The 20,640-nt window shown below is 42.9% G+C and overlaps 1 protein-coding gene across 2 annotated transcripts in view; it reads left to right on the top strand.

Moving 5' to 3' along the window:
- Positions 1–20,640, top strand: part of plxna4 (plexin A4) — a 778,998-nt gene that overhangs the window by 735,461 nt on the left and 22,897 nt on the right. For both annotated transcript variants that reach the window (XM_060903436.1, XM_060903437.1), the window contains exon 30: positions 17,774–17,986. In XM_060903436.1, coding sequence (XP_060759419.1) covers positions 17,774–17,986 — 213 coding nt within the window. The remainder of the gene's footprint in view (positions 1–17,773; positions 17,987–20,640) is intronic.

The raw sequence follows: 20,640 nt of genomic DNA, 5'->3' as shown, positions 1-20,640 counted from the left end.
ACATTCTCACACACACACACACACACACACACACACACACACACACACACACACACACACACATGCTATAACTTCATTAAGGCACATTCAGTCAGAAAAAAACATGACTCTCAACTCAACACCACATCACTCTGGTGCCACTGATGCGTCTGTCAGCGCAGACGTTGCTATGACGACGTGCGAGCAGCAAATCAATAAGGTTTGGCTTCAAATGATCAATATATTTCAATTCCTCTAGCGTGACAGTGTGAGCAAATATATATATATATGGTGTCTGTTTCAGCGCCATTAACATTAGTTTGTTCCTGAACGTGGTGTATGAACAGGTGAATGTGCTTCTCTTTATCAGGGAGTGTGAAGTATTCTGTCAGAGATGGTTGGGAGACGGATGTACAGTGGGGCAAAAAAGTATTTAGTCAGTCACCAATTGTGCAAGTTCTCCCACTTAAAAAGATGAGAGAGGCCTGTAATTTTCATCATACTGTAGGTATACCTCAACTATCAGAGACAAAATGAGAAAAAAAAATCCAGAAAATCACATTGTCTGATTTTTAAAGAATTTATTTGCAAATTATGGTGGAAAATAAGTATTTGGTCAATAACAAAAGTTCATCTCAATACTGTGTTATATACCCTTTGTTGGCAATGACAGAGGTCAAACGTTTTCTGTAAGTCTTCACAAGGTTTTCACACACTGTTGCTGGTATTTTGGCCCATTCCTCCATGCAGATCTCCTCTAGAGCAGTGATGTTTTGGGGCTGTCGCTGGGCAACACGGACTTTCAACTCCCTCCAAAGATTTTCTATGGGGTTGAGATCTGGAGACTGGCTAGGCCACTCCAGGACCTTGAAATGCTTCTTACGAAGCCACTCCTTCGTTTCCCGGGCGGTGTGTTTGGGATCATTGTCATGCTGAAAGACCCAGCCACGTTTCATCTTCAATGCCCTTGCTGATGGAAGGAGGTTTTCACTCAAAATCTCACGATACATGGCCCCATTCATTCTTTCCTTTACACGGATCAGTCGTCCTGGTCCCTTTGCAGAAAAACAGCCCCAAAGCATGATGTTTCCACCCCCATGCTTCACAGTAGGTATGGTGTTCTTTGGATGCAACTCAGCATTCTTTCTCCTCCAAACACGACAAGTTGAGTTTTTACCAAAAAGTTCTATTTTGGTTTCATCTGACCATATGACATTCTCCCAATCCTCTTCTGGATCATCCAAATGCTCTCTAGCAAACTTCAGACGGGCCTGGACATGTACTGGCTTAAGCAGGGGGACACGTCTGGCACTGCAGGATTTGAGTCCCTGGCGGCGTAGTGTGTTACTGATGGTAGCCTTTGTTACTTTGGTTCCAGCTCTCTGCAGGTCATTCACTAGGTCCCCCCGTGTGGTTCTGGGATTTTTGCTCACCGTTCTTGTGATCATTTTGACCCCAGGGGGTGAGATCTTGCGTGGAGCCCCAGATCGAGGGAGATTATCAGTGGTCTTGTATGCCTTCCATTTTCTAATAATTGCTCCCACAGTTGATTTCTTCACACCAAGCTGCTTACCTATTGCAGATTCAGTCTTCCCAGCCTGGTGCAGGTCTACAATTTTGTTTCTGGTGTCCTTTGACAGCTCTTTGGTCTTGGCCATAGTGGAGTTTGGAGTGTGACTGTTTGAGGTTGTGGACAGGTGTCTTTTATACTGATAACGAGTTCAAACAGGTGCCATTAATACAGGTAACGAGTGGAGGACAGAGGAGCCTCTTAAAGAAGTTGTTACAGGTCTGTGAGAGCCAGAAATCTTGCTTGTTTGTAGGTGACCAAATACTTATTTTACCGAGGAATTTACCAATTAATTCATTAAAAATCCTACAATGTGATTTCCTGGATTCTTTCCCCCCATTCTGTCTCTCATAGTTGAAGTGTACCTATGATGAAAATTACAGGCCTCTCTCATCTTTTTAAGTGGGAGAACTTGCACAATTGGTGGCTGACTAAATACTTTTTTGCTCCACTGTAAGTGCAGAAGGGGTGTTTATTAATACGGTAAACAATCCAGAACAGCAGGCAAAATCGGAAAACAGTGGAACAGGCGATAGGTCGAGCGAGGCACAAGCAGGCTATCGTAGACTCGGCAGAATCAAAGACGAGAAACAGGAAATCAGGGATCAGGAAACCAAACAAGGAAATAAGGCTCGGTAATGTGTCAGCAACGCAACTCAATACTTCACAAAGTAAGTGTGTTTTCACAGTTTTTATATCAGCACGCTGATTGCGCCTTAATCTTGTGCAGGTGCGAAGTGTTTATAGCGTACATGAGAGTCCGCTTGGTGTGCGCTGTCCAGAGCACCAGAGAGTCAATCTGATGCACGTGCCAAGGCGCGCAGGTGTGACACTCTTACACAAAATTAGTACAAAAATGAATGTAGATATAAATATCTCATCTCATTATCTGTAGCCGCTTTATCCTGTTCTACAGGGTCGCAGGCGAGCTGGAGCCTATCCCAGCTGACTACGGGCGAAAGGCGGGGTTCACCCTGGACAAGTCGCCAGGTCATCACAGGGCTGACACATAGACACAGACAACCATTCACACTCACATTCACACCTACGGTCAATTTAGAGTCACCAGTTAACCTAACCTGCATGTCTTTGGACTGTGGGGGAAACCGGAGCACCCGGAGGAAACCCACGCGGACACGGGGAGAACATGCAAACTCCACACAGAAAGGCCCTCGCCGGCCACGGGGCTCGAACCCAGAACCTTCTTGCTGTGAGGCGACAGCGCTAACCACTACACCACCGTGCTGCCAGATATAAATATCTTATGCCAAATTATTATGGCATGTTACAAAAAAATAAAGAAAAAATCCGAGTCCTCGTCTCCAATTTACAAGTCCGAATGCAGTTAATACACGAGTCTGAGTCATCACTGCTCAAATCCAAGTTGAGTCACAAGTCCTTAAAATTAGGGCACGAGTCGGACTCGAGTACTACAAGCCTGATTAGGCGCATGTAAAGAAATGCTGTCGACCAAAAATGGCTTAAAAATAATGAAATGAATTAAATGTTTCAGCATTAAAAAAAATACTATAAACAGTAATCAGTAAGCCATAATAAACGAAACAAAGTCAGTATTTGGTGTGAGACGACCCTTTGCTTAAAAATAAAAAATAGTCATCTGAGGTCCAGTGAGGTCAGTTTTATGTGGAAATGATGTGTAGGTTTTCCTGAGCATCTTACAGAACCAGCCGCAGTTCTTCTGGACACTTTGACTGTCACACTCACTTCTTCATTTTACACCAAAACCCAGCAGCCTTCATTATGCTTTCTTTTTTCATCTGAAAAGTGCGCTCTTATGGAATACGCTGCTCAGATACAGACATTTTTTTTTCTGTAACATTTAATTTTGTGCTGGAAAAAAACAACGAATGTTGGACTCTAAAATGGTTTTGTAATGTTTTGACTTGATAATGTAGAAGTCATAAAATAGAAATCTATCCCATGAAAAAAACAAGGTGCCTAAGACTTTTGAACAGTACTGTGTGTGTGTGTGTGTGTGTATGTATACTATATATATATATATATATATATATATATATATATATATATATATATATATATATATAGTATCGAGAGAGAGAGAGAGAGAGAGAGAGAAAATAGCTGGAGAATTGGGTTGATGGATGGATAGAAGAAGGAGGTATGGTGTCAGAGTAATCGTTCTTTAACCTTTACCCTCCCCGAGCCAATGATCCATCATGCATCCGTCATCGCTGCCTCACTTACAGCACCATCCCGGTTTATTAAACTGATGTGTGAGCTGGACAGCAGGGAGGATGATCGAGTCTATTTACTCAGTTTTAGGGCCCTAATTTTTACCGTCTCTCTTTCATCACCTCATTTCTGAGCGTCCTGAATGCCTCGACTCGATTAGATGTTAATGGAATCATTCTTATTACAAAAAAAAAGCAAAATATCAAAAGAGTCATTTTTTATTTCTTACAAGCACCCATTGTGTGCTTCAGCCGAATGCTGCCGCTGCATCATTGCTTTTTTATCGTGCATTGGAGCATGTCTCTTCACTAAGACTGATATTCCTACCATGCTTTGGGGTTTTTTGTTGTTTTTTTTGCTGACATCTAATGTCTCTCGCAGTGGGGGTTAGAAAAGAGCTCCATCTTTAGGTCCTGCAAAACAACAGACTCAGCCTGTTTTCATCGTCAGAGTGAAATATGCTGCTGTCTACCAGGCCATTATCGAAAACATTTTGCTACAAAATCCATTATAGTTTTATTCGTTATAGTTTTAGCATAAAGTCTTTTTTGTTGAAGTTACTAACTGTTTATTGGAGGCTTGAGTGCAAGACTGTACATTACAACAGCAGTCCTAAAGTTATCGTGGTGATTGTAGTCCTAAGCCATTGTAGCAAAACTGTAACTGTCTTCTAATGCCACTTTTCCACTACCAACACGGCTGAGTCGGGCTGAGCCGTGCCGTGCTGAGTCGGGCTGAGCCGTGCGGTGCTGAGTTGGGCTGAGTCGAGCTGAGTGGGGCTGTTGGAGTTGCATTTCGACTACAACCGCGCTGAACCGTGCTGGCTGGAAGTGGGTGGACACATTGGGTGGAGTTAGTGAAAGTGGGTGGACGTCACGTGATGTCGTTAGGCGGCGCAAACAGTGACATCAGTGAGCTTTTAAGCGGTAGTCTCACGACCCGGATAGTAAACAGTAAACATGGAGGACATGGAGTCGTTAGTGTTGCTGGTCTTGGTGCTGTGGCTTGTTGTCACCGACAACGCCAACAGATACTGGCAAGAGCGTATAGATGAGGCGAGGCGCATAAGGCTTCAGAAATTCTCGTAATTCGTAATTCTTCTTCTTCCGGGTTTACGGTGTTTACAGATCCCAGCGTGCTCGCGGGGCGTGTGTGGGCGTGTGAGGACACTCCTCCTCACCAATCAGTGCACAGGGGAGTGTCTCCTCACGCCCCTAGCCCCACTCAGCTCGGTTTGGCTCGCTTCAGCCCTCCTCCAAAACCGTGCGAGTTTTGGGTGCTAAGCAGGGCTGAAGCGAGCTGAGTCGTGCTGCTCTGAGGTAGTCGAAACGCGAGCCGTGTCGGGCTGAAGTGAGCTGAAGCGAGCTGAAGTGAGCTGAAAAAGGGTAGTAGAAAAGGGCCATAAGTGTATCTTTTGACTGTCCCTATGGGGCCATCCTTCACAGTAGTGCTGCATAGGTGTGCAGAGATGTCCACGGTTTTCTCCGCCTACACAGACGATCTGCGCCGGCTACTCGATCCCAAAAAAATAATATTGACTCCGTTGCCCAGAATTTGCTGCAAATCCAAATCCATGAAATCGTCTTTGATTCGGGTCTAGCATGACCGGAAGCGACGCCATATTTGTTGATCGATTCTTCCGCTCTGATTGGCTGAGCTAGACCACGTGACCACACCATAGCAGTTTTCCTCAATTTATTAGATTAGAAGGTATGAATGATAAATAAACTTCAAGAAAATAACAGAAGATTCATCATTCTCTATCTAAGAATTGTTATTTTCATATCCAGAAGCTTCCCAGAGTGCCGAAGTTCCCAGACAAATGTCTGGTCCCTTCGCTAAAGCTTCATACTTATAAAGTGCAAATGCAAATTAATTGTGTGCAAATATTTATGCTGAAATTAAAACTGTACAATATGCAATACCACACCAGAAGCACATCAGAGTACATTACACATGCACCAAATAAGCTCACCATGTAGTTATGTTACAGAGCCAGGCAGCGTACAGTACTACAGAGGGGAGCTGAGAAAGCTAAGCGCATGCACATCTGGAGGGAAATTTCATACATCTTTTGCAAGTATTTTACAGGGAAATGGTTAGTAATTTATAGATGACTTGCAACCATGTGATCAAAATGTGCTATGTCACGAGCGTCCGCCATGATGGTAGATAAACAAAGCAACTCGGATGGCAGCTGCTGAAAGTGTGTCTGTAAACAAAGCTGAATTTTCTCAGTATTACCACGATTTGAACGCTCGAGCAAAGATTCGATACAAAGAGAAGATAGATATGTGTGGGTTCAACCCATATTATTTTTTAAAAGTCAGACTTTTCTGAAGATAAGACGCTTGTACTGACCATCGAGTACCCAGATATTGCATTCTATCTGGTTTGGCTGCCAAAGAATCAAGTCCGACCTTGGAGGAAACGTAGCCCATTTTCTGAGTGGGTGCCCAGTCTGGATTGTTTCTATGGTATAATTTTGCTGGCGCTCCTAGAAGCGAAACGGTAATCTCATCTCATCTCATTATCTGCAGCCGCTTTATCCTGTTCTACAGGGTCGCAGGCGAGCTGGAGCCTATCCCAGCTGACTACGGGTGAAAGGCGGGGTACACCCTGGACAAGTCGCCAGGTCATCACAGGGCTGACACATAGACACAGACAACCATTCACACTCACATTCACACCTACGCTCAATTTAGAGTCACCAGTTAACCTAACCTGCATGTCTTTGGACTGTGGAGGAAACCGGAGCACCCGGAGGAAACCCACGCGGACACGGGGAGAACATGCAAACTCCACACAGAAAGGCCCTCGCCGGCCACGGGGCTCGAACCCAGACCTGCTTGCTGTGAGGCGACAGCGCTAACCACTACACCACCGTGCCGCCCGAAACAGTAATACACGTTAAAATTATAACAACGACTGAGTGAACCATGACAAGAGAACGCTCATTTTATAGCAAAATTCTAGCAACACGAAATAAAATTCTTCCATGATGATATCAAGAAAGCTTTTGAATCTCACCTGAGATAAAATGATCACTGCAAACACGAGTTGTTTTGGTTTGAGCTTCTGTTAGATCAGCCCTGCCGATGTTGCTCAGCCGTGCTCGTCTCCTCTCCGTACTAAGCCTCAGAGTTTCCTCGCCCTCTTTCCGAATCACGGATGGAATTCTAAAAAATCGGAACGTGCCACGGTCACGAGTCCTGTTGTGACCACGACCATATACAGCACAAAGATATGGCGTAGCTAAAAGAATGCTTAAAGCAGTGGAAAAACAAAGAGAGTTGCGCACGCGTGACTGTGTTTTGTATGGAATGTCGCTTGACCCCGTATTTGTATCTCCACCAACATGGCTGACATCCAGGTTTCTATTTTGCTTTGACATCACTTGCAAGTCAAGGATGAGCTGAGAATGCACCAGAAGCCATCAGAAGGCATGTAAATTTCAAACTTTTCTCAGGGGGGCATGCCCCCAGACCCCCAAGCATTAGTGCACCTTAGGCACACCATGGCGGCTTTGCCACCACAAATTCCAGAGCTGCCTACTACTTTTTTTTTTCGACATCTACTCCAGATTTTCTAGAGAACCCACCCCAGTAGATTTGGAAAAACAGGAAAATGTGCCCATTTTAAGAATATTTCAAAGTAAAACCAAACAAAATGTGTGCATCCTATAGATACATAAAGAAAAATGAATTTTAAAATGCCTAGAAAAAGAACAAGGATTCACATTTCGTTTTCCATAACCGTATCGTTTTGTATGTTCTTCCTGTGTCCGTCTGGGTTTCCTTTGGGTTCCTTGGTTTTCTGCGATGTTCTCCCAGAAACGCAGTAGGTGGATTGATGACTCTAAATTGTCCCTACATGTGTATGAGTGTGTGGATGTGTTTGCTTAGTGCCCTGAAGGTGCTCTGTGTCCCATCCAGTTGTGTATTCTTTGTTTGCAATAGACGTCACTTTCGGCAGTGATCCGCCTCATTATGGATTCAGATTTCCAGCATCGTATTTGTTTACAGTCGCTGCTTTGCAGTAGTTTCTTGTGTTTCGCCTTGATTGCTGCTCTGTATTTGGATGTTCAAACTGATCAAATGGAAAAAAAGAAAAAGAGGTATTACAGGATACCAAAAGAAGTCGTGCACAAGAATGAAAGAACGAAAAATATCTCAAAAAGACGCCGTGAAAAACGGCTCACAAACCTTTCACTGTGTTCGAAAGGAATCGAGAGTCCACATGCGGTTTCATGTTTGCAGGAATCATTTTGTTAAAGGTACATACATCAACTTTGTGTCTAAAATCAAAACTTCTAATGTTAAATGAGTTCTCTTATGTTTCAGATGTCGTAAAACAAACTGTAGATGAAATGATGAAACTAGTTTGGTAGGTCGAGATTGAAACTCGATTGTTTATGTATTTTTTCAGGTTGTCCAATGTCGTCAGTTCATAAGTCTGAACTACGTTTGATATGTCATGAAATAAAATGTAAGTTATCGTGGCAAAAATGCCTACAGCATCTCCGACTCGAATCACATAGGTACTACACTTCGGCTACATTACGTTACTCAGGCTCACAAAAATAAGACGATTATTGTCCTTTAGAAGTCTTATTCCAACATCATGAACCCAGCCACAAACGAAAAAGTTACAGGCTTCAAGACTTTTGAAAGCTTTCATTTGATTCTTCGTGTAAAACAATGTTTGGACGACCAGATAATTGGAAATGTACGGAAACTGTATGTTGTTGTTGAAGTTGCTTGAAAAGTCCAGTTTTTTTAAGCTGTAGGGGTCCAATCCATCGCATCAATATTTTTCTTGATTTCTTGATTTTGCTTTTGGTTCTAGTCCATTAACATGGTCAGACGTAGAATGTTTTCCACAAGATGACGACGGACATGTACTTGGCTTAGATGCCGTCTTTGATTGTTGCCCGTCACTTGGAAGCCAGAAGTGAACCACGAGGCAGAAAGTCACGTGATCGCAAACAAAGAATTACACCCAGTGTTCCGAATCCTCAGCGACTCTGACGAGGATAAAGTGGAACATCTGTGGAACCTTGCGCACTAAATGTCTCATCTCATCTCATCTCATTATCTGTAGCCGCTTTATCCTGTTCTACAGGGTCGCAGGCAAGCTGGAGCCTATCCCAGCTGACTACGGGTGAAAGGCGGGGTACACCCTGGACAAGTCGCCAGGTCATCACAGGGCTGACACATAGACACAGACAACCATTCACACTCACATTCACACCTACGCTCAATTTAGAGTCACCAGTTAACCTAACCTGCATGTCTTTGGACTGTGGGGGAAACCGGAGCACCCGGAGGAAACCCACGCGGACACGGGGAGAACATGCAAACTCCACACAGAAAGGCCCTCGCCGGCCACGGGGCTCGAACCCGGACCTTCTTGCTGTGAGGCGACAGCGCTAATCACTACACCACCGTGTCGCCCCCGCCACCAGAGGTAACATATATAAAGAAAAAAGCAGTGGACCCAAGACAGAACTTTGTGGAACACCAAACTTTACCTCAGTACGTCTAGAAATATCACCATTTATATCAACATACTGATAGCGATCAGTTAAATAAGAGCTGAGCCAGGAGAGGGCCGTTCCCTTAACTCCCACAATATTTTCTAGTCTATCCAGAAGAATGGAATGATCAATGGTATCAAACGCTGCACTAAGGTCAAGCAACACAAGTAGCGAGACACAGCCCTGATCAGACGCCAACAGTAGGTCGTTTACTACTTTAACCAGTGCTGTCTCTGTGCTATGATGAGGTCTAAATCCTGACTGATACATTTCATGGATGTTATTCCTATGTAAATATGAGCATAACTGCTGTGCCACAGCTTTTTCAAGGATCTTGGAGATAAAGGGGAGGTTTGATATTGGCCGATAATTGGACAACTGACAGGGAGCAAGATCAGGTTTTTTAATCAGGGGTTTGATAACTGCTAGTTTAAAGGATTTGGGTACATAGCCAATCGTGAGAGAAGAATTTATTATTTTTAGAAGCGGTTCAATTACTTCAGGTATTATCTGTTTGAATAGACGTGTAGGTAAGGGATCTAGTACACAAGTTGAGGCTTTTGATGCCGAGATTAATGAAAGTAATTCAGTTTCTTTTAGGGGAGTAAAACATTCTAATTGCTGATCTGATACAGTTATATTGTTAACTACAGGGTCACTTACATTGTCTGACCTTAAATTAGTAGTTTGAATTTTTTGTCCGATATTCTCAATTTTGTCATTAAAAAAATTCATGAAGTCGTTGCTACTACATACTGCAGATGTGCATGTGTCTATAGTGGACTTATTCCTGGTTAATTTTGCTACAGTATTAAATAGGACTCTAGGATTATTTTGTTATCTTCTATTAGGGAGGAGAGATATGTTGATCTCGCAGCACTAAGAGCTTTTCTATACTTCAGGAAGCTCTCCTTCCACGCTAATTTGAACGCTACCAATTTTGTTTGACGCCATTTACGTTCAAATTTTCAAGTGGTCTGTTTTAATGTGCGAGTGTCATCATTATACCAGGGTGCTAATTTTTTGTCTCTGACCATTTTCCTTTTAAGAGGAGCTACATTATCTAAGGTATGGCGGAACGTTCACCAGATTGTCACAGGGCTGACATGTAGAGCGACACAACCATTTACACTCACATTCACACCTACGGTCAATTTAGAGTCACCAGTTAACCTAACCTGCATGTCTTTGGACTGTGGGGGAAACCGGAGCACCCGGAGGAAACCCACGTGGACACGGGGAGAACATGCAAACTCCACACAGAAAGGCCCTCGCCGGCCACGGGGCTCAAACCCGGACCTTCTTGCTGTGAGGCGACAGCGCTAACCACTACACCACTGTGCCGCCTGCACTAAATGTCAATGCTGTAAATTAAATTTCTGCAGAATTTCTTCTTCGTTTTGTCCTAAGGTTATGGAAACATTTGCAGGATCACAGCCACACGGTAAACCAGCGTAACAGCCTCAGTAGCCCACGGCACTTCTTCTTATGCTAAATATTCAAAATCCATGGGGGGCGCACAAACATTTGGATTCATCTGTAGATCTGCTATGCAGCGAGCTGAGTAATAATGTAATGTAACAGTAACACATTTCGGTTGAAGGTTGTACTGTACACACTGCGTCCACTCGAATATCTGTCATTCACAAAGAAGTCTGAAATTATATCATTTCACAGATGAGTTCAGTGTAGAATAATCCACAAAACTCCTTCAACATCTTTTATTCAGCCGAGCTTTTGTAATGATGTTGTAGATGTGGGTATGAGAACCTCTATCTCTCTCTCTCTCTCTCTCTCTCTCTCTCCCTCTCTCTCAATCTCTCTCTCCCTTTTTCCCTCTCTCTCCCCTTTTTCCTTCTCTCTCTCTCGCTCTCTCTCAATCTCTCTCTCTCCCTCTCTCAATCTCTCTCTCTCCCTCTCTCAATCTCTCTCTCTCCCTCTCTCAATCTCTCTCTCTCCCTCTCTCAATCTCTCTCTCTCTCTCCCTCTCTCAATCTCTCTCTCTCCCTTTTTCCTTCTCTCTCTCTCCCTCTTTCTCTCGTTCTCAATCTCTCTCTCTCCCTCTCTCCCTCTCTCTCTCGCTCTCTCAATCTCTCTCTCTCCCTTTTTCCCTCTCTCTCCCCCTTTTTCCTTCTCTCTCTCTCTCGCTCTCTCTCAATCTCTATCTCTCTCCCTCTCTCTCTCAATCTCTCTCTCTCCCTTTTTCCTTCTCTCTCTCCCTCTCTCTCTCCCTCTCTCTCTCCCTTTTTCCTTCTCTCTCTCCCTCTCTCTCTCGCTCTCTCAATCTCTCTCTTTCTCTCCCTCCCTCTCTCTCTCTCCCTCTCTCTCCCTCTCCCTCCTCTTTCCCTCTCTTTCTCTCTCTCACGTTCCCTCTCCTTCTCTCTCTCCCTCCCTCTATCTCAATCTCTCTCTCCTTCTGTCTCCCTCCCTCTCTCTCTCTCCTTCGCTCTCTCTCAATCTCTCTCTCCCTCCCTCTTGCTCCCTCCTCTCACTCTCTCCCTCTATCTCTCTCTCCCTCCCTCTCTCTCCCTTTCTCTCTTCCCCTCTCTCTCTCCCTCTATCTCTCTCAATCCCTCTCTCCCGCTCTCTCTCTCGCTCCCTCTCTCTCTCCTTTTCCCTCCTTCTCTCTCCCTCTCTTTCTCTCTCTCGTCCTCCCTCCATCTCTCTCTCTCCCTCGCTCTCTCTCAATCTCTCTCTCTCTCCCTCCCTCTCGCTCCCTCTCCCTCTCTCTCTTCCCCTCTCTCTCTCCCTCTATCTCTCTCAATCTCTCTCTCTCCCTCCCTCTCTCTCTTCCCCTCTCTCTCTCCCTCTATCTCTCTCAATCTCTCTCTCCCTCCCTCTCTCTCCCACTCTCTCTCGCTTCCTCTCTCTCTCCTTTTCCCTCCTTCTCTCTCCCTCTCTTTCTCTCTCTCGTCCTCCCTCCCTCTCTCTCTCTCCCTCTCTCCCTCCCTCTCCCTCCTTCTCTCTCTCTCTCTCTCTCTCTCTCTCTGCCGCACTTCACACTGCATCCACTTTACTGCAGTGTCCTTTCTTATTCCCCCTCGTTCTTTTTTCCTTTTTTATTTTTTTGATACCTATGACAAAAAAACAGTGCTGCCTGGAAAATTAATGAGCACACTGCAAACAGAGCAAAGACCGACCCCCACCTCTTCCATCCCACACACACACACACGGGCGCACCTACCTGGATCATTTCCATTTACTTTAGTGCAAATAGGCCAGGGAATAAAGCAAGCTTGTATATGCTTATTGTTTTCGACAGGCACAAAAGGTACGAAGCGGCCAACAGATACAAACAAGCCAATACGGTTCACGTCAGCAAAGTGCCGTCACCCAGGAATGCAGGCTCACCCTGAGGAACAGCAGGCCCGTTTCCCACATTTATATTCGCACTGCTGGTTATTTTTTCATTATTTCTTTGTTTTATTCGGCTGAGCACGCAGGTACGCAGAGCACCTTCTGCTGTTTCACAGCAATCAGGTGTTTATGCTAAAAAAATTTGATGATCATTAAATAACTTAAATCTGCATAATAAGGGTCAGTTTGTGACTTTGCTATCAATTATGCTCATGATTTATTTCCTCCAGCTTGGCTAGGTTTATATCTGACGTGTGACTTTGGCATTGTTCACACACTCCAACAGCCGAAAGTCGCACTTGGAAGACGGCTCTGGACACTTAAGGTGATGATACACAGGGCGACTTTTTAGACAATGTTGCTGGGCAAAAAGATGAAAAACATTCACATTGGGCTGCGTTCAGGGTGCAAAAGTTACATCAGTATTTACATTGGGAAAGTTCCTTGTATTCAGAGTCGGGTTACGCAGCTAATAAAGTCGATTTTCTGCATGCTTCATTCAGACTATAAGAAATTAGCTGTGTGTAGCTCATGGCTCTGAGGTTGCCAGGTTTGTCTTGAATACACTCTCAGAAAATAAAGTACATTACTGTACCTTTAGCGGTACAACAGCTCATCACTGGATCAGGACCCTCTAAAGTACTTATTTGTACCCTTTACAGACTGCTTGGGAACAGATGTATAACTTTTTGGCCCTAAAAAGGTACTCACAGTTACCTTGAAGTTCAAGAATGAGCCCTTCGGGGTATGTTATGCCTCGGTCACAACCGGCCGTACATGCTCCTACGGCCGGTCTACGTGCAAAAAACGCAAGAAACGCACAGAGGGTGCGTGTGTGACGTGCTGATTTTCGAGCCGCAGACCGGCCGCAGAGGTTCTTTGTCATGTCAAACAAACTCTACGGGTGCTTACGTTTTTTTCAGGTTGCAAGACAAACTTAAGGCCAACATGCGTCTTTCTCCACGAACAAAAAAAACGCAGCGATTTGGGAAACGCCAAAAATCGCACGGCCAAAAAATCGTACGTCCGGTTGTGACCTAAGCTTTAGTGCAGATTGTCCCTTGGGGGCCAGAAATGGACTCCTACTGTATCCCTATTTCTGACAGTGTAGAAATGTCCAAGACGTTGTTTTTCACAGAGGAGATACGATTTAACTGAAAATAAACAAAGTTGTAAACAAATTCTTTACAACAAGAAAATCAACAAACAAATGACAAACAAAACCAAGTTTTGTTCCTCGAGGGAAGATCAACCCAAAACATCGATCAGAACTGAAATCGGATGAGAAATCAGAGAGGAGATACAATTTTAGTGAGAGGCCTGGAAAATTCGTTAATTTGGCCAAATTAGTAACTCGTTAGCAAAAAAACTGACAAAACAATGACCAAGTTTTGTGCGGAGTGATGAGTTCTTTCACACAAAACAATTGGAACGGAAATCCGTGGAGAACTGACAGAGGAGATACGATTGAACTGAATTGTGGACGACGGACGGACGGATGCCACACCATGGCAACAGCTCATCGACCTTACGGCCAGATGAGCTAATGATCCTCAAACCGTCCCGGTCCGTCCTATCGAACTATAAAATGTTTCGCAATCACATGCACAGTGATATTAAACGTACTGATGATCCCTGTTAAAACTTTCTGCTGTCGTTGTGATTGTTGTCATGATCTGTGTCTCAAATCAAAATCACTGACCTTCCATGGAAAAGTATTTACTCATCTAGAAAGCTGGTACAGACCTTCTGGTGGGTTTGAAGACAACATGAGAGATTTTCAAAGCTCAAAAACTAAACATAACACCAAAAAAACAGTTAGTGTTAGCACTTATTAATGATCTAGAATGCGATTTGAGACACAGCATTAATTTGTTTAGTCAGTTGCGGACACCGCGTCACATGATGCTGTGCAGACCCTACAATTTACTTTACTAGCTTTAATTTCTGAGGACGTGGACAAGCAAGCTGCGTTGACTTGACTTGAACTTTTCTACTTACTTACGTCTTAAAGTTTCAGCTCAGTATGACCCAGTCTGACACCGGATGCAGAGTGCTTTAGTTGATGCTGTTATCGTTTGCAATTTAAAAAGAGCACTTAAGAGCATGCTGAAAAACTTGACTCGTGCTCCATCTTTCTGAAATTGGCCTCAAACCCTCCTGTCAGCTACTGTGGACACAGTGAGCTTTGTCTTTATGATAATTGCTGTGTTGGCTCGCCTTCCAGCATCAGCATTAGCTTTAAACCTTCAAACATAAATCAGAGGATTTCAGCTCAAGTAGAAACGCTGATCTCCGCTGAAAGCTGATGGATGATAAAGACTGATAACGTCATGCTGGTACACAAACCTACATATTAGTTTTACTGCAGATACAGAGTAAATTCACTGAACTCACTGAATAAAAGGTGCATTTTGAAGATAAACCAGTTAAGATACTGGTTATACTGAATAAATCTGGGTGGTGTAGTGGTGAGCTCTGTCGCCTTGCAGCAAGAAGGTTCTGGGCTCGAACCTGCTGGTTGGCTGTGTGGAGTTTGTATGTTCTCCTTGTACCGTACCTGTGTGGGTTTCCTCCAGGAGCTTGAGTTTCCTCCCACAGTCCAAAGACGTGCAGATTTGGTCAAATGGCTGCTCTAAATGTCCCGTGAGTATGAATGGTTGTTCGTCTCTCTGTGTTCGCCCTGCGATCTGTCCCAGGTGAACTCCGCCTCTCACCCAGTGTCAGCTGAGATTGGCTCCGGCTTCCCCCGCGATCCCCAATGGATCAGAGATGTAGAAAATGAATGGATGGATAAACTGGGACATTAATGTTTAACATTCTCTAAATCTGTTTAATTGTTTAACGTTTAAAGATATTGTTATCCTTCCATTTTTCTCACACCAGTTTAGCCAGTTGAATATAATTTATTTTCAGTCTCGTTCTGTGTCTTTAGTGAAGACTGTTCCAGGTCACATTTCCTCTTCTGTAGCTTTAAAAATGGTGCCATGTACCTTTGGTACTAACTTCAGTTATTGCCACCAAACGCTACGTCCAAAGTCTTTTCTCTCACCGGATCAGCAGGATGGAGCCGAGTCTTTACTGCCACCCGGTGGACACGTACATCAATAATAAATACTTATTCAGTGACACAGAACATACTCATGACTCTTTAATTAAAGGTATTAAGTTTTATGCACACACACACACACACACACACACACACACACACAGATTGACTGACACTGACAGACAGACAGACAGACAGACAGACAGACAGACAGACAGACAGACAGATAGATAGATAGATAGATAGATAGATAGATAGATAGATAGATAGATAGATAGATAGATAGATAGATAGATAGACAAACTCACTGATTGATTGATAGATAAATAGATAGATAGACAGACGGATGGGCAAACAGATGGACAGATATACTGATGGATGGCCGGACAGACAGATAGATTCACTGACTGATAGACAGACAAACTCACAGATAGATAGATAGATAGATAGATAGATAGATAGATAGATAGATAGATAGATACGTAGATAGATAGATAGATAGATAGATAGATAGATAGATAGATAGATAGATAGATAGATAGATAGATACGTAGATAGATAGATAGATAGATAGATAGATAGATAGATAGATAGATAGATAGATAGATAGATAGATAGATAGACTCACTGACAGATAGATAGATAGATAGATAGATAGATAGATAGATAGATAGATAGATAGATTCACAGACAGACAGACAGACAGACAGACAGATAGATAGATAGATAGATAGATAGATAGATAGATAGATAGATAGACAGACAGACAGACAGACAGACAGACAGACAGACAGACAGACTGACTGACTGACTGACTGACTGATGGATGTATGGACGGATAGACTCACTGACAGATAGATAGATAGATAGATAGATAGATAGATAGATAGATAGATAGATAGATAGATAGATAGATGGACAGATATACTGACTGACTGACAGACAGATGGATGTATGGACAGGTAAACTGTCAGATAGATAGATAGATAGATAGATAGATAGATAGATAGATAGATAGATAGATAGATAGATAGATAGATAGACAAACTCACTGATTGATTGATAGATAAATAGATAGATAGACAGACGGATGGGCAAACAGATGGACAGATATACTGATGGATGGCCGGACAGACAGATAGATTCACTGACTGATAAACAGACAAACTGATAGACAGACAAACTCACTGATAGATAGATAGGCCGGACAGACAGATAGATTCACTGACTGATAGACAGACAAACTGATAGACAGACAAACTCACTGATAGATAGATAGATAGATAGATAGATAGACAGACAGACAGACAGACAGACAGACAGACTGACTGACTGACTGATAGACAGACAAACTCACTGACTGATAGATAAATAGATAGACAGATGGACAAACAGATGGCTGGCAGACAGACAGACAGACAGACAGACAGACAGACAGATGGACAGATAGACTGACTGACTGATAGACAGACAAACTCACTGACATAGATAGATAGATAGATAGATAGATAGATAGATAGATAGATAGATAGATAGATAGATAGATAGATAGATAGATAGATAGATAGATAGATAGACGGACAGTCAGACGGACAGTCAGACGGACAGTCAGATATACGGACAGTCAGATATACGGACAGTCAGATATACGGACAGTCAGATATACGGACAGATTGACTGACTGATAGACAGACAAACTCACTGACTGATAGATAAATAGATAGACAGATGGACAAACGGATGGGCAGATTGATGGACAGATAGATGGACAGATAGACTGACTGATAGACAGACAAACACTGACAGATAGATAGATAGATAGATAGATAGATAGATAGATAGATAGATAGATAGATAGATAGATAGATAGATAGATAGATAGATAATGGTAAAGTATTAGTATTAATAATATTAACAGTGATCTAATTTTAAAACACCATCTTGTGTGTGGGGGGGGAGTTGGGGCTGTTGTACAGTATAAATGCAGCACACAAATAGAGGAATAGTGAAAGTATCCTCATCTGATAAAGTGTGTGTGTGTGTGTGTGTTTGTTTCTCCTCTCAGCCTACCTCTGAGGTTTTGGGTGAACGTGATTAAAAACCCCCAGTTTGTGTTCGACATCCATAAGAGCAGCATCACAGACGCCTGCTTGTCTGTGGTGGCACAGACCTTCATGGACTCCTGCTCCACATCCGAGCACCGCCTGGGTAAAGACTCGCCCTCCAACAAGCTGCTGTACGCCAAGGACATCCCCAGCTACAAGAGCTGGGTGGAGAGGTGAGACCTGACCTCATTCAAGTGTGTGTGTGTGAGATTTTTTTTATTGACAACCTTGTCTCTAGAAACCAGGTCAGTGAAAGAGATCTGAGTGCGTGTTTCTATGTTGGTGGTTTGTCTGACAGTGTGTTTGCACCCCATCACCTTTATCACACTAATAGCTCTCTGGTTTATTGGCTGAATTCGGATAATTCAAGTGCTTTAATTGCTGTAAAGCTGGATTGCTGTAAGCGCCGAGGCTGTGTGTAATAAACTACAGTGCAGTGCATTAGAGCCTCTGGGAAATTTCTGAGATTAATGAGCAGCACATTTCGACTGAAATAAAAAAAAAAAACAGTATGTAGATATTTTGCATTGTGCTGGCCTGAATACACACAGCTTCCTGTATTCCGTCTGTTTAATAAAAGATGGTGAGTCGGCTGGCAAGGTGCCAGGAAAAGTTGTGTTAAAAAAAAAAAAAACCTTAGGAATTTTTTTTCTCCAGTTGTTTCAGCACCAAAAGAGAAGGAGGGCATTTTAAGAGGTACACAATCTCATTGCATGCAGGTGCCAAAGAAGAAAAAGAAAAGCTTTCCAGGAAGAAATGTACATCAGCGGCTGCTAAATTGCTTTTTAAATTATTAATGCAGCTCTGTTTATTTATTTATATATGCACTGAATAAAGTCGGGAAGTATAAGGAAAGGCAATAAATATGCAAACGCTCATTTATTTATTTATTTATTTATTTATTTGTCTGATATTAACCAAAATCAGGGCTCACATACATTTCACAGAAAGGCTCGTAGCTATAATTGCATCCGCGGCAGATAAATTGATGCTTTGATTGCTTTCGTATGGAGCGAGTGTTTCGCCGCCACTGCACTGATCTCTCCTCTGGCACAAATAGCACAAGTGCAGCTCGAACCGATGGATGGCGACAGCAGCAATCAGCTCAGGAACCTTTACCCCACACATTCAAACATCGCTCTTTAGTTATTCTGGGTGTTTAGTCATAATCATTGGCACCCTTCTTGATTAAAAAAATAATAAGTGAAAAGGAATGTACACTGTATTACACAGAAAGAGAAATTTTGATCTTCAACATCCAGAAGCATTATAGAGTTTTATAGTAAAATCAGATATAAATAGCTTTGTGGAGTGATTTCAAAATTATTGGCACTCTACAGTCAACCGGCACTGAAAATACGACAGTTCCTGTCATACCAACATGTGCCAAACATTTGTATATTATTTATTTGAGGGTGGCACGGTGGTGTAGTGGTTAGCACTGTCGCCTCACAGCAAGAAGGTCCGGGTTCGAACCCCGTGGCCGGCGAGGGCCTTTCTGTGTGGAGTTTGCATGTTCTCCCCGTGTCCGCGTGGGTTTCCTCCGGGTGCGCCGGTTTCCCCCACAGTCCAAAGACATGCAGGTTAGGTTAACTGGTGACTCTAAATTGACCGTAGGTGTGAATGTGAGTGTGAATGGTTGTCTATGTGTCAGCCCTGTGACAATCTGGTGACCTGTCCAGGGTGTACCCCGCCTCTCACCCATAGTCAGCTGGGATAGGCTCCAGCTCGCCTGCGACCCTGCACAGGATAAGCAGTTATGGATAATGGATGGATGGTTTATTTGATAGGGACAGTGCACATTCACGAACAATAGTATAAAATACATAACGTAAATATGCCGGAGTTAGCATAATTGCTAATTTTCATCCGTAGTCCCTCGGCAGGTGATGTAAAACAAAATGGGATACAAATACACATGCAACAAATGCAGCATCACTATTCACAAATCCAGGACAGTAACAGAACCAACGCAAATAAACAACACAATAGACAATTACACAAAACACAGTACAACATGAACAGAGACAAGAACAACAGCAAGGTACACGCTACACAAATCCACTCTCAGACAGAATAGACTTAAAAATTTAAAATTATATATACATATATATACACACACACACTGGTGCATCTCAAAAAATTAGAATACCTTGAAAAAGTTCCTTTTTTTCATAATTTAATTCAAAAAGGTAAACTTTCATATATTCTATATTCATTACATGTAAAGTGAAATATTTAAAGCCTTTTTTGTTTTAATTTTGATGATTATGGCTTATAGCTCATGAAAATCAGAAATCCAGTATCTCAAATTATTAGAATATTCCCTAAGACCAATCAAAAAAAAGGATTTACAATACAGAAATGTCCAACTTCTGAAAAGTATATTCATTTATACACTCAATACTTGGTTGGGGCTCCTTTACCATGAATTACTGTATCAATGCGGTGTGGCATGGAGGTGATCAGTCTGTGGCACTGCTGAGGTGTTATTGAAGCCCAGGTTGCTTTGATAGTGGCCTTCAGCGTATCTGTATTTTTGGGTCGGGTGTTTCTCATCTTCCTCTTGACAATACCCCATAGATTCTCTATGGGGTTCAGGTCAGGCAAGTTGGCTGGCCAATCAAACACAGTAATATCATGGTCAGCAAACCATTTGGTAGTAGTTTTGGCACTGTGGGTAGGTGCTAAGTCCTGCTGGAAAAGGAAATCAGCATCTCCAAAAAGCTCGTCAGCAGATGGAAGCATGAAGTGCTCTAAAATCTCCTGGTAGATGGCTGTGTTGACTTTGGACTTGATAAAATACAGTGGACCAACACCAGCAGAT

The sequence above is a fragment of the Neoarius graeffei genome, chromosome 21 (assembly GCF_027579695.1).
Source record: "Neoarius graeffei isolate fNeoGra1 chromosome 21, fNeoGra1.pri, whole genome shotgun sequence".
Lineage (NCBI taxonomy): Eukaryota > Metazoa > Chordata > Actinopteri > Siluriformes > Ariidae > Neoarius > Neoarius graeffei.
This window is presented reverse-complemented; position numbering and strand designations above follow the sequence as displayed.